Genomic DNA, 14,328 nt, shown 5'->3' with positions numbered 1-14,328 from the left:
AGCTAAAACTCTCTTTATTAGCCCGTCTGAGCTCACGCAGGCAGAAAAACACATTCAAAGACAGTCAGGCGCAAATTCAGTTATTAACACTGGTTTATTTCTAGTAGCATCACTATCACTGTGGCTTAATGCAGCATAATGAGTGAGTGAACACACTTATAACGCAGTGGACTGTGACGTCTATATGTGCCTGTGGAAAAAAAACTGTGTTTATGTGATTATAGTAAAATATGAAGCTATAGACTTGACAAACAGGTTTTCTCTTTAACTGGTTGATGACTTTTAATCTTCATAATCATAATCGTATCTCCTTAAACCAAATGACAACAAGTATGAAAAGGAATATTAAAAAAACAAACAAAGGACATCCATGAACTTTTTGAGTAGAACATATACTAAGTTAAAGGTCAAATTAAGGTTGAATGTCAGAAGAGGTGAATAAAGAGCAGTAAACATCAGAAAGAAGATTTCCCATGGCTCTTACAGGTCAGTTAAAGGATGCTGCGATGACCCCCCCAAGGCAGTAGATGCTTTGTTACTCTAGCTTATAAAGTCTTATAAAGACCAGAGCAATCTGGCTTTGGGAGATTCTGACATGTAGTAAATAAAAAATTATGTTACTGTTTTGCTGAAAGTTATGGTCACTGAGCTGTCCTCGGCTTGTGATTCATGTGGCTTTGAGCTTGGCTGGGCCTGTGCCTGGTGTGTTTAAGTCTGTATAAGGTGCAGCTGCTGTTCTGTCCCTGATGGAATGTGGATTCTCTCTGGTCTGTTGGGGAGGGTTTTTTTTAGTGTTTTGTCAAAAAAGGTTGTCTTGGAGGCACATCCAAGGTTGCAGGTGTCATTGACGGTTCTAGCTGCTTCACTAGGCTCAAGGGTTTCAGCGCTTACGTTCCCGCCACAATTATCATAAAGGTGATACAGATTGTTCAGCCCTCAAACTTTTCATCACATCTGTTTACTCAAATTTTGAAACGAGTCTGAGTAAGGCATAATCACATTCAGAGCCACTTTATTGGTTCCATCAAACTTTGAAAACACTGCTGTGGGGGTAATGTGAATTAGGCCAGGTTTGGGAAAGACCCATGGCTGTTTGTTGCTGGCTGCCAGGGATGTAATTCAACTCATTACTGGGTTTAGTCTAAATGAGATGGTATTTGGTCACACGGTTTGCTTCGGGATTCTGTGGTACAGCCTGAACCCCATTGAGATAGTGAATCCGGTTCTGGATTATAGAAATGAAGCATCTTAATTATCCAAAAGCCAAACTGCAGCAGTTCGGTCCAGGTGAGCAGGTTTTAGCTCTGATGCCATTTGGTGGTGTCTCATTTCAGGGCACTTTATGGTCCCTTTGCCATTCAAGTTCAGAGTAGAACTATTTGTTTTTTAAATTCATTTTTGTCATATTAATCTGCTTAAACCCCATTACATCAGGGTGTCCCAGCCCTGTAAAACTGGGGAAGACATACCACAGCACAGTGGGAAGCATGGATTCACTGGCACATGAGGGTGATGGGGTAAACCCATCCAGTGAAAGCCTGCCGAGGAAGGACCCTCTGTAAATTGGAAGCCCGTTCACGTCTGTCATCATGAATGATTATTCGTTTGTCAGACTCAAACACACCTAACAGAGCATGGTATTGATGTGGGTGACGCACAACTGATTCACTGGCGTTTTAAGACTTTCTGGGAAAGAAAAGAGAAGGTGATGGAGAAGGAAATTCAGTATATGTTCAATTATAGTATTGTGAACCTTCATCTTCAAGCTGGGCTTCTCCCTGTTTGTTGGTGGATACAGCCAACAACTCCCGGGTTCTGTACCAATCACTGAAAAGTGGGTTGACTAAACCAGATGCTTATCCTCTACCATGGATGGAAGACTGCGTGAACAGGGTGGGTTCAGCTCAGTTTGTCAGTAAACTTGATGTACTGAACAGTTCCTAGCAAGTTCCCCTAACGGAGCAAGTGACACATCAGTCTTTATCACTCATTCAATTTCCTGCACTCATTCTGTTGTCCAAATGCACTGGCTTTTTTGTTTTTGCAATCATATGGCTCAGACATCCATCACATCAGGGATCTTATGGGGTTTTTGTATATATATGTATATACATTTTTTTTTTGCTTTATTAGACAGATGCAGTGAAGATTGATGGGAAAAAGAGAGAGAGAAATGTGGCAAAGAGCTGCAGGTCAAATTCGAACCTGGCCAGGCCACTCTCAGCCACACGCCATATGGTTGCCTGCTCATCCAACTGAGATAAACCAGCACCCAGTGATTTGATGTTTTGTGGTGCTTTGTCAAGAGCAACTTATTCTTGAGACTATACTCAGTTTTCTGGTAGCTTTCCAGCTCCTTCATTTTTTCCAGCCTACTGTTCAAGTGCCTATTCCAAGCACCAGGTTTCCTGAGTTAGAGAGTGGAGTTAGCACTGACTGGGGAGGCTGTTGCAGTAAACTTGGTGAACATGATACAACAGAGTGTGGTTGAAAATGAGACATTGTAACTGAGTAAAACTTTTATATGCAGTAGTGTAAATGGGGGGGAAAGCAATGATTTGGATTCAGCTGGTGTCCAGGAAGAGTGTGACAACCCCCAGCCACTAGGTGTCTCTGCTATGGTTATAGTGCTGTTACTTGTAGAAGTAACTGGCTGCATGAGCTACACTTGGGCCCAATTAGTTAAAAGATTCATTACTAGTTACTACCTCCGTTTTGAGCCTGTGAGCCAAGCTGTGACAGTGCGATTAAAAAAGAAAAATAAGGCTCAGTGGGAGTTGACGGGCACTGTGAGAGTCTACACTGAAACAAACACTCAAGTCTCTCATCATTCTCAAGAATGAAAAAAGGTGCTAAAAATGAAACCATTCCATTGGATTCCTGCTATTATGACACTGGTTGATTCTAAACCAAGCGTGGATCACCCTGGTAATCTGCGCTTCATGATCAGACTGAATTCTGATCAATCAGTGTTTTGAAATACTTAACCCACAAACACACAAAGATTCGACCTGTTTCAATCAGGCAGCTGAAAAGGAAACACCCATCCCACAGGAAACTACAAATGAATCTGTCCCAGACACCTAAAATGAAGGCACCTCAACATGCTGTTTTCTGCTTCAGTGTTGACATGTTGATTGCATCTTCATCTCAGGGAACATAAATCATGCAGAAGCTTTAAAGCATTCCAACTCACTGTGATTTCTCTCCATGTCATTATTTAATTTCAGACACCTACAGTTAACAAGTTTGAATTTGTTGCCTCTATCATTTAATGCATCTGTCTGGTGCTGGATTAAGCAGCTGTAAAGCTAAGTGACAGAGGCCTGACTTTTTTCCTGAGGAATGAAGAGCAGCTAGGTCTAGGAAAAAGATGCCGTCCTTTGATTGTGACTTACACTGTAACAAAATCCAACCCCAAATATCAGAAATGCCCAGTATATTGATGAGAGCTGTTCAGTCACAGTAAAATCTTTGAGCTTTCACGAACATCTTCTATCTTTTGGTCCTATAAAATTGCTAACATTGGATCTCTATCCTGTCAAACACAGCCTTTTCTTTAAGATTCAAAATAAAAATGAGCTGTGTAAGATTTGTTAGGGTCAGCTTTAGTTGATGTGCAAAATTCTCAGTCATGTAAACAGACAGAACTGGATAGCGATTCCAATTCAAAGGCGGTCACAGAGAATCATTGCCACGCCCAAAGCAGAGTCTGCGTTCTGTCCGTATACCACCTGCAGAGGGAACGCCTTCTCCACTTCCTGTCTTAGCACTTCGTTCCGAGCGAGCGCGCTCCCACTGCCCACAATCCTGCGGACCCCCGCCTGCTGCAGATGCTCTACGGGCATCATCGAGGTGACGTTGTCCAGGACTCCATGGCAGAGAGCCCTGATCACATGACCCAGGGAGAGATTGGAGGTGGAGATGCCAGTCACGTGGCCCAGGCAGAGAGGGTCATGTCTCTCTCCCAAGATAGTAGGACTCACCCTCAGGTTGCTGGTTTCCTGGTTCAGGGCACAATGAATCAGCTTTTCGTATAAGCACGAGTCACTCAGCTCTGCACCTGTGGAGATTGGGGGGGGCGGGGGTGCAGCAGAGGGGGGCATTTTAGTGTCATCTATCTGTGCAGACTTTAGTTTAACTGTTCTACAGTTGTTATTTTGTTTATTGCATTCATGATTAATTATTCATTTAATGTCAGTTTTCTCTAATCTCTGCGCCGTCTCTGGTCTTTGCTTTCATCTTTAAGCAGCTTTGATTGTTGATCTGCAAGTATAACCTTTCCCTAGAACTGTTTGCCAACGTTTCTGAATAAAGCTGGGATGTATTTTGGTTCTTGCATCTCCAGTAACGAGTTTAGAGAGGTGTCATTTATCATCTCTATGAATATGTTAAGTATATGAGCCTGTGAGGTGTACATGGATCTTTCCAAATGAGCTCACATAAACCCTGATTAAGCAGCAGATAAAACTTTCTGTATATCAGAATATACCACAGTTTTAAACCTGGTGTCTATAGTGCCATTCCCTTTAGTTATAGGTTTTATGTAAAGACTGTATATAAATGATGGGCACAGCATAATCATCAAGTGTGAAATGTGAAGATAATGAAGATATACCTTAAAACTACATTTTTCCTAATGGCCAACAGGGAGCGGTCCATCTGGTTGAAACAGTTGTAAAAAAAAGTATATGATAACACGTCCCTGCTGCTCACTTGTACGACTAAGACTAGGATTAATCAACAATGTCAGCTGGCATTAGCTATTTGCTGATCTATCTGTATCAATATTATAACTGCTGATGAATAAAAAAAATTTAAAAACTAAAGAAGAGACAGAAGAAACATCCTTCAACCATGTCTTGAGTTTTGAAATTACATAGTTTTCCCACCAGTGGGAGCTCTTGTTGTTGGCAACACACTTCTTTGGAAAGCCACAAACACAACATCCAGCTAATCCGAGCAGTTAGGTTAAATAATTACATAAATAACTACGCATAACAAACGTTAGGGAAGTCTGTTTATGATTTGTGCCTGAAAAGAGAAAAGAAATGGCCAAAATACAGCTTTTTCAACCCTGAATATTGGTATCCGCCGGTTTATGCAAAGTGTCAGTAAACATTTTCTTATTGAGGTTTTTGGTCTCACAAATCTTATCAATACACAATGTGATGCGCGATTTTACATTTTAATCCGTTTTAGAGTAAAGAGGGGGTAGGATTTTTAGAGAAGTTGTCACCTTATGAATATGAAACTGTTGAAATAATTTGTTTCGTTATATTGTACTTGACTTTACTAAGCTATTCTACTTTTTTAAGCCTTTTGTAATAATCATGATTAAAAAATAAAACGTGGAATCACAGTGTCTGTGTCCATCTGCAAGTCAGCCTGCACTGTTTGGTTTTCCTGAGAGGGATGACGATGGATTAAGGTCTAGAAAATAGAAGAAGAATACAAACCAAGCTCTCTCATCCAGGAAGTCAGCATCTCCACAAAACTTGCCAACACATTCCCGCCATTGAGCGATGCTGCAACAGCCAAGTATGTGGACTCAAAGTAAGGGAAGTAGGAGATGGACGAGGCAGGCTGAAGAGAATCTGGAGGTTTGAAGTCAGCTGGCATGGCGTAGGTCAGCTGGGCTGAAGTGCTTATGTTAAGGACTGGGAAATTTGAAAAAAAGAAAGAAACTGTCAGCTAAAGAGAATTAGCTGTGATGGTTAGTGATGTGTTTGTCCTGAAATATAAACCCCTAAGTCAGCTACAATAAGTTTTATATTGGATTTTTTCCTCAACCTTATTGTTTGTTGATCTCTCACTTGACATGCAACAGTGTGGTTTGTGTCTGTGAAGGTTCTCAGTCATCCAGGTCATCGTAGTCTAAGGAGCTTGGAAAGAAAAGCGTCTGGACTTCTTTGAGTTGCTTGAAGACGTTTCACCTCTTATCCGAGAAGCTTCTTCAGTTCTAAGAGTCAAATGGTGGAGAGCCCCAGATTTAAACCCAGTGGGAGTTTCCCCCCAAAGAGGGACAAAGGACCCCCTGATGATCCTCTACCTAATCACATGAGCCAAGGTGTGAAAGCGGGTGTGCTTTACAATTAGAGCTGGGCGATATAAGATTTTTTCATATCACGATATGTTTTTTTCATTTCAGGCGATAACGATATCTATCACGATATAAGCCAAATAACTATATTTGTAAGATTTAAATGTGCCGTTGCTCACAAGTAAAATGTGAAATAATCAGCAGCTTGTTTTTATTTAAATATTTATTTCCCATAATAAGTTCATCCATTAAGCGGATGTGAATGGATGGATGAAGTTCAACAGGGTAGATGTACTTAAGGAACATGAGACTTTTTCAGATAAATAAAGGCAAATATTGCAAACTACACAAAAGGTAGCCGCTAAAGCGTTTAAGTTTCAAAATAGAACAAACGAAACAGACTAAATTGTCAATTCCACTTAGAAACAAAATATTAATTCTAAAAATAAATCTTAGTTTGTTTTACAGAAGAACAGACAAAACTGACTAACTTTTGTCAATATCAAATAAACTGAGAACTAAAAGGAAATTCTCAATCTCTCCTTGTTGTATAGCTTAGCTTTTCAAACAGTTTTAACAGTTACTTTAGTCTGACAAAAGCCGAATGACGAATTAGCGCTTCCAGTCAGAGACTGAGGCTACGTCCACACGTACACGGGTATTTTTGAAAACGGAGATTTTCCGTTTCCGTTTTAAAAAATAATCCCGTCCACACATAAAGGCAGAAATGAAGGAAAACGCTGCTATGAACATGCCAAAGCAGCAGGTGGAGCTAGATTCCTAACTGTGCAGAAATGTTGGCCAATCAGAAGTCTAGAAGCCTCGGTGGGAAAAAGTAAACAAAGCTGGGGCATAGAAGCAGAACCGAGTCGTATGTGTGGAGGGACAGTAACTGTGTGTATATGTAAGCATTTAAACACTGCAGAGAGTAGAATTAACAGTATTGTAGAAATTCATTTCATCGAAACAATAACGTGGCGCACAGTGTGACGCATGCACCAGTTTATTGTATTTCCGGACTTGCTTTCGGCACAATTTACAGTGCACGCTACTCTGTTTTTTGTCAGACTTGAAATAGCCGAAATACCTTCACACTACGGAACTTCTATGGCTCTTCCGTTCGACAATCTCTCCGGCATTGGAACCATCATCTGTTTTCTCTTCGGTAACCTTCGGTCACGCTCGGTTGATTTTTCTAGTCGGCACACTCATTTCCTCCACTACCCGGGCGGTACAGTGGCTGGCTGCTTCCCAAACACATGTGCGGCCTGGCAGTTGTGCTGTACGTAACAAGTCACGCGACGTGACGCTGCGGCTGTGATTGGTTCGGCTCTGCGCTACTTAATTTGGATTGGCTGACCTTTTTTTTTTTTTTTTTTTTTTTTAAAGAGGATAAGAGCGGCGAGGTCTATCGCGATAGTTTAATTTCTCTATCGAGTAAAAGTTATATCGCGATAAATATCGTTATCGTTCTATCGCCCAGCTCTAGTTACAATCAGCCAAGGTTTCGGGTGAGCTCATTGTGAAACCTGGCCCCACCTTATCATGCAATTTCCTGAGGTCAGATGGCCCAGGATGTGAGTGGACGTTAAGGCGTCTGGGAAGGGATCTCAAAACTGGATTATAGATGGCAGACAGTTGGTGTCATAAACCACCACCTCTGTTCAAAGATGGTCGCTCACAGTGGACGTAAATGGCTTCTTTCACTCCTCTTTCAAACCATCTGTCTTCTCTGCCCAAAATGGGAACATTTGCTCCCTCGAAAGAGTGACATTTGTCCTTTAGATGCAGATGGACAGCTGAGTCTTGTCCCGTGGAGGTGGCTCTTCTATGTTGTGCCATGCGCTTGGCTGTTTGGTCTCTCCGATGTAGAGGTCTGGGCATTCCTCGCTGCACTGTACAGCACACACCACATTGTTAAGTTTGTGTTTAGGAGTTTTGTCTTTCGGGTGAACCAGTTTTTGTCTGAGTGTGTTGCTGGGTCTGAAGTACACTGGGATGTCGTGCTTGGAGAAGAGCCTCCTGAGTTTCTCTGATACACCGGCTACATAGGAGATGAAAATGTTGTTGCATCTGTCTTTCTTATCCTCCCTCGCTGGTGTCTGATCTTCTTTTCTGTGCATCTTTGCTGACTTTATAAACAGCCAATTAGGATAACCATATGTTTTAAGTGCTTCCTTTACATGTGTGTGTTCCTTCTTTTTTCCTTCAGGCTTAGAGGGAACATGTTCTGCCCGGTGGTGTAGGGTCCAGATTACCCCAAGTTTGTGTTCCAGAGGGTGATGGGAGTCAAAGAGGAGGTACTGGTCTGTGTGTGTGGGCTTCCGGTAAACTTCAATGTTGAGGTTGCCATTCTCTTCAAGGTGCACAGCGCAGTCCAGGAAAGGCAAACAGTTGTCCTTTGTGTCTTCCCTGGTGAACTTGATGTTTTTATCCACAGCGATAATGTGCGCAGTGAAGGATTCCACTTCTTGTGTTTTAATTTTGACCCAGGTGTCGTCTACATATCTGTACCAGTGGCTGGGTACTCTCCCTTTAAAAGAGCCAAGAGCCTTACATTCGACTTCCTCCATGTAAATGTTGGCTACAATAGGCAATAGTGTGGTTTGTGATTCAGCTAAGCTGTAAACAAATTCCCCTTTTGGGATTATTAAAGTTATCCGAATCTGAATTAACTTATAAATGCAGATCCACAATCAACTGTGAGAACATTGTGCATTTAGTTCATTAAGAGAGATAAATGGATATCCTGTTTCACCTGCATCTGTCCGTTCGCTCATGCAGGAGTAGACGGAGCACTGGAAGTCTCCTAGCGCGGCCCCTACTGGCGTGCCAGCAGGGATGCCGTGCCACTGAGAGCAGGTCTTTCCTGCCAAGCTACCAGATGGCACACACTTAGGAAGCAGGTGCAAAGGGAAGCCAGCACCCTTCAGACTAGAGGACACACACACACATACAGTGCTTGTTACGTATGCTTGCACTGATGCAAAAAGTGTTAGGTAAATGAGGCTGCAAACCAAACATGCACAACAGTTTTCATGCAGTAGGTGCATCTAGTAAAGTGTTGTAAAAAGGAAGGACGTTCAACACTATACAAACATGTTTTCGTTCCACTGATTGGATGACGTGTTGAAGAAGCCCCAGCTGGCTGCATTCTGGGGTGTCATCACACACCTGTCCAAACCGCACAGCATGGACACCACATAGTCCTGGATAGTACCTGCAACCGTAAAGTCCTCAAGGAATTTGGGTCTGCGGAAAAAACCACACAGCTTCAGCTTTTGTATCCCAATTGCAAAATGTATTTATTTATAATGTATTTATTTTTAAAGATGTGAGCTTACTTGTGTTTCATGTACCAGAAGATTGTTGCACAGCCAAACCCCGTGGCGACGCTGAGATGAGAGTCTGGTCTGGGAAGAGAGGTGAGGAAGTCATTGCTGCAACGTCCATCTTGCCAGGTGATCAGCTGACTGGTGTCTTTGGCTGTTAAGGAATCACTATTGGACCAGACGCAACCTGGGTGGTGCAAAAGACAGTCAACTGAGTGCTTACAACTTTAATACAACCCTTGTTTGAGTTGTTATGTTGACTGCTGTGTTCTTGAAAGACTCTGTCCTTTGCCCTGTCCTATTATCAATCAATGTTGTTCTAAAGCCTCTGGATCCACTTAAACATTAGTCAAACTAAACTGCATGCTTATTTTAGATACCACTCTATACAGATACTCTATACGTATCTGTCGCTATTCTTTGTGACCATATGGATCGGTCCCTCATATTACCATTATTTCACCCAAAGGCACCAAGTTAATACTTAAAAAAGCTGCAACAATACACACAAATATAAAAAGTACTTGGTGACAACTTTGCTTTTAGCCTTTAACCCTCTGGGGTTCAGGGTATAACTGGTTGTTTTTTGACTACTTTTGATTTGTCCTCTATATTTCACCTTTAAAAACTGTTTATCTTGCCAATTCTGTTATTTTCACATTTTGACATACTGTATAAGCACAACTGATCTAAATTCAGACAAAATTTAAAATATGAGTAGAAAAAAGTTATATTTTTGACTGTAAAAAACACAAACATGTTTTACGAATCATTTTCATAACTTGAAATGCAAATAGAAATTGTACATTTTTTGAAAATATGCACAAGTTTTGCAAACAACAAAGTTATATGGTACTATTTATCTAAAAATGCAGCCAAGGCTCAGACGTTTTTTATATAACCATTTAAAACTATTTAGAGAACAATGAGGTGTTCTGCATCAAATAAGAAGACACACAAATTATATATGCAACTCCAAAAATAGTTTGTGTCCACTATAAGACAGAGGAGAACAGCACAGGGATAAATCCTGCAGGTATGACAGAAGGTGTGTCACTCCTGTTTTCCATGTGGAGACAGCGTTTACATCTGCCTTTGGTGGCTTTTTTTGCAGCAACTGTGACATTCACTAGTAGAAGTGACACACAAAACAAAACAACGACTACACTACACATTAACTACACAAGACAACACACTAACTTGAGTCCAAACACAGTAAACATCACAAATCTATCATGTATCAAAACTCACTCGCTCACTCTCGCCGGTGTCACTCCTAAAACTTCGCCCTCTTCCTAAACAACCAAATGCCACATAATTTTTGATTGGTCGACATGGCACATTTTTCCACTTTTTCTTTTTTTTCACTCCCAAGCAGAGAGTGTTTGCTACCGCTGTCCGTAGAAAACGCCGTTTTTACGGTTTCTTCCCGCTGTAAACACCACTGTTTTATTTAGAATTGAAACTAACACTCAGTCCGTCAACCCTAGAGGGTTAATCAGAAAGCCTTAAGTTGGCTAGTTATGTAACTGGCTAAATGTTTAAAGTAGGGGTGGGCGATATAAACGATATACGATAGAAACGATATAAATTTGGCCAACGATAGAGATTTTGAATATCACGATAGCGCATGTTGATGATGTCATCAAGCTGCGCCTGTTTTGGTCGAAAGCATCGCAGCTGCTACAACCATTATCATCTGCAAATTATGCCGGGCGACAGTCATAGCAAAGAGATGAAACATTTTTGAAACATGGGGAAAGCCAAAAACTGCGCTTCCTCCACTTCCGTAACCTTGATTCATTAATGTTGAATTCTCTCGCAGCTGTTCTATTCCCATATTGTTCATCCTCCAGCTTCACTGTGCTAATGTTATGCTAACATAGCTGTGTCGCTAGCAATCACATAGCACAACATTATATACCAGGTAGTCCAACTTCAGTAACTCTGCAAACACCACTGCTGTTTAGTTTTCTGTCTTCATTTATGTTGAAAGTGGTAGCAGAGCTGTACGTTTTAATTAGTTTCAAAAATCTCTCAGTCAGAATATGGTATGTCATGTTTAGGTGGAAACTAGCGAGCTAACTTCCTGTTAACTTCTAACTCCATTAAATTTAATAAATTCTGTTTTTATGGATGCATGGATGTTAAACTTAATTGTTACACCTGATAAAGCAGCAACGCTGATGATTTTATTAAAGATGAAAGAGTTTAGACCGTTTTTAACTCTTAGTGTTGGTTTGACTTTGGGACCTGAAGGGGATGAGGTTTTGGACACAGATTACTCCGCGAAGCTCCTCACTATGGCAGCCGTAATGCTCTGACAATCCAGAATTCATATATAAGGCACACTCTCGATTTATGAGAAAATTAAAGGATTTTAAGTGTGCCTTATAGAGTGGAAAATACGTTATACAGAAGAAAAGAATATATCGCGATATATATCGTTACCGCACATACTTCAAATTATACCACGATATGAATTTTAGCCCATATCGCCCAGCCCTAGTTTAAAGCTTTCACATGAGTAAAGTAACACATATTACTGCTACTGCTAAGTAATGTTAGCTAAGTTCACAGCATATTCCATAAATCTTAATGCCATAACTAACTGTATAATAGCGCTGCCGTATTGCATCACACTCATTGCATTTCAATCATTTCTCCAGCGAGTTTGATAGCTAGCAAAATAATAATCATAATTTTAAAAATTAGCATGTGTAACGTACTGGAAAATTATTCACTAGGACTCACCTATCATGCGACTGGAGAGCGCAAACTCCGCCATTGTCGTTTTCCATCAAACACTCATTAAAACAGCAACTGCAGGTATGTTTTTTGTTTTTGTTTTTGTTTAAGAACTTTATAACTGCAGGTATGTTAGCGTGCTCATCCCGACAGTTAGGGGGAGAGGCGGGTCACATATTGAAACAGACAGCCACAGAGGTGCAAGGCAGAGAAATTTTGCTTTTACATTTTGCGACTCATTTTATTTCTCTATCTGATAAAAATAAATAAATAAATCAATTAGATAGTTATTTGTGGTGAATGAAATACAGTTACACTTTCAAGCACTTTTAAGCACCACATCTGAAATGTAAGCAATCACCCTTACGAACCCTGATACTGAATACACAGATGCTAAAAAAAAAAGGGGGTTCCAGAGTGTTTGGCAGTGTGGAAAGATTAAAATATCTTGGGAAGAGATCAGATTGACAAGTGAGAAAATAATTACTTAGTGAAAATAAATGAAAATATTCTATTGATAAACAGCGCGATAGTCAGAAAACTATAGGACTTTTAAATGGTGATTACATGGTAAGTCAAGAAAGCTTTGCAGGAGGTATACATGTTTCCAGTGTGTCCTAGTGTAAGCTGTATAAGTGTCCAAATGTGTGGCTGTAAACACCCTAAGAAAAATTCTCTCCAATCTATCTAAGATTTGCATCACTTCAGTACCTAATCTGTGATGATCCTGGTATAATTCATCCATCTTTACACAAATGTTTCCATCCTCCACCTAAATGAATGTATCCAAGATACAAGAATTAAGATTACACTGATATACACAGTATGTTTCCTGAATCCCTGATGGTTGTGTTCAGAGAAGGGACATTGGGTGGTAAAGGTCCTAAAACATGATCAACTACTCCCCACTCACAATTTACCATTAGACTGGAGCACTGTTAATCACACATTGCTTCATGCCATTGGATCAGGGCATAGATAGGATCAATGGTGAGATGTAAGTGAGGACTGCACTTCATTACATTCATGATAATGTTTTAGTTACTTATTAATTTGTAGATCTTAAAATCTATCCATGTTCTACCTTCACTCTTTGACCCTACCACATCTGGGTCCCAGGAAAGAGGTAGACAATGAAAAAAACAGAACCTGTGTTATGTGGTATTATAAAAGTCAAAGCACTGTCAAAGTAATGTCTCTAATTCTGAAATAGCTCCTGAATGTAGTGCGAAATCGTTTGACTCATTTCTTAATTGGTATTATGACTTTTACTTGAGTAAAGAGCCGAAGTACTTGTTTCGTCACTTTGCCAAACAAAGACTATTTTGGCTCTTGCGCAGTGTCATCTGTATTTGGCACAGGGCTGCACGTGAGCCTGAAAATCATGTCTAATCTTTCCTTTGACACCTGATTTTGTTTTTGATCATGTTTTTCTCATTTCCCGTGAAAAGAAAATCAGAAACAATCCCCAATCATAGAGCCGTTGTTACACAAGTTACCACACTGACGATGAAATGCCACAGCCCGCGCGCAGAATAACTTTACCGCTTTTTGGTTTCCAGAATAAAACTCCGTGCATCTGTCCGGTCAGCCCGATGCAGCACACATGCTGCAGTTTGTCTCTGGGCAGGAGGCCAATGCACCGGTCCAGAGTGTCTATGATCCGACCCGTGTCCTGCTCTTTCGCCTGCGTTACACACAATCACACAGAGGTGTTTAGATTACTGAGCTGTAGTTAAAATTGCGGGACAAGTGAACGCACTCACCTTTATCCCGCTATCGTCGGCTAAATCAGAAACAGTCGGTAAAGACTGACTGGCAGCTATAGCTCTACATCCTCTGTCTAATAAAACGGCTTTTACTGAAGAGGTACCCACGTCCAAACCCAGGATAAAGTTAGACATGACTGATGTTTACGATGTGTACCTTGAGCTTTTTTCATACCGAAATGCAAAAGTCCTCACTGCTGCATTCATGTGATTAAAGGAGTTTAGAGCTTCTTTGCTACTTAGATTAAATTTGCTGTTATAAAACTGCTGTTTTAGCCAAAAATGTGAAATAACGAATTTACATTTTGATGTAACATAGTGTCTCCTTCAATACTAATTCAAAGGTAGCTTCCCTGCTTAAACGTTATTCAGGGTAGATCAATTTCCTACTGTTTTACTGTCAAGGAATGCACCAAATCGGCTCCTCCTGAGGCTG

General features: G+C 40.7%; 1 protein-coding gene across 2 annotated transcripts; it reads right to left on the bottom strand.

Moving 5' to 3' along the window:
- Positions 1–18: 18 nt before the first annotated feature.
- shpk (sedoheptulokinase) lies at positions 19–14,322 on the bottom strand. Of its 2 annotated transcripts, XM_086309706.1 has the most exons (7): positions 13,890–14,322; positions 13,669–13,810; positions 9,388–9,562; positions 9,143–9,295; positions 8,802–8,977; positions 5,460–5,660; positions 19–4,063 (listed from the first exon to the last, which is right to left on the bottom strand). In XM_086309706.1, the coding sequence occupies exons 1-7, from the start codon at positions 14,025–14,027 to the stop codon at positions 3,669–3,671; spliced, it is 1,380 nt and encodes a 459-aa protein (XP_086165832.1). In that variant the 5' UTR covers positions 14,028–14,322; the 3' UTR covers positions 19–3,668. The 2 variants fall into 2 exon arrangements, with proteins under 2 accessions (XP_086165832.1, XP_086165833.1); XM_086309707.1 differs by lacking the exons at positions 13,669–13,810; positions 13,890–14,322 and adding an exon at positions 12,130–12,165.
- Between the last annotated feature and the right edge of the window lie 6 nt (positions 14,323–14,328).

Source organism: Aulonocara sp. 'chitande type north' Nkhata Bay, linkage group LG10 (assembly GCF_057382095.1).
Source record: "Aulonocara sp. 'chitande type north' Nkhata Bay isolate Kocher_YH1m ecotype deep benthic linkage group LG10, A_spYH_male_GT1.1, whole genome shotgun sequence".
NCBI lineage: Eukaryota > Metazoa > Chordata > Actinopteri > Cichliformes > Cichlidae > Aulonocara > Aulonocara sp. 'chitande type north' Nkhata Bay.
The sequence above is the reverse complement of the archived record's forward strand: the minus strand, read 5'-3'. Positions and strand labels throughout refer to the sequence as shown.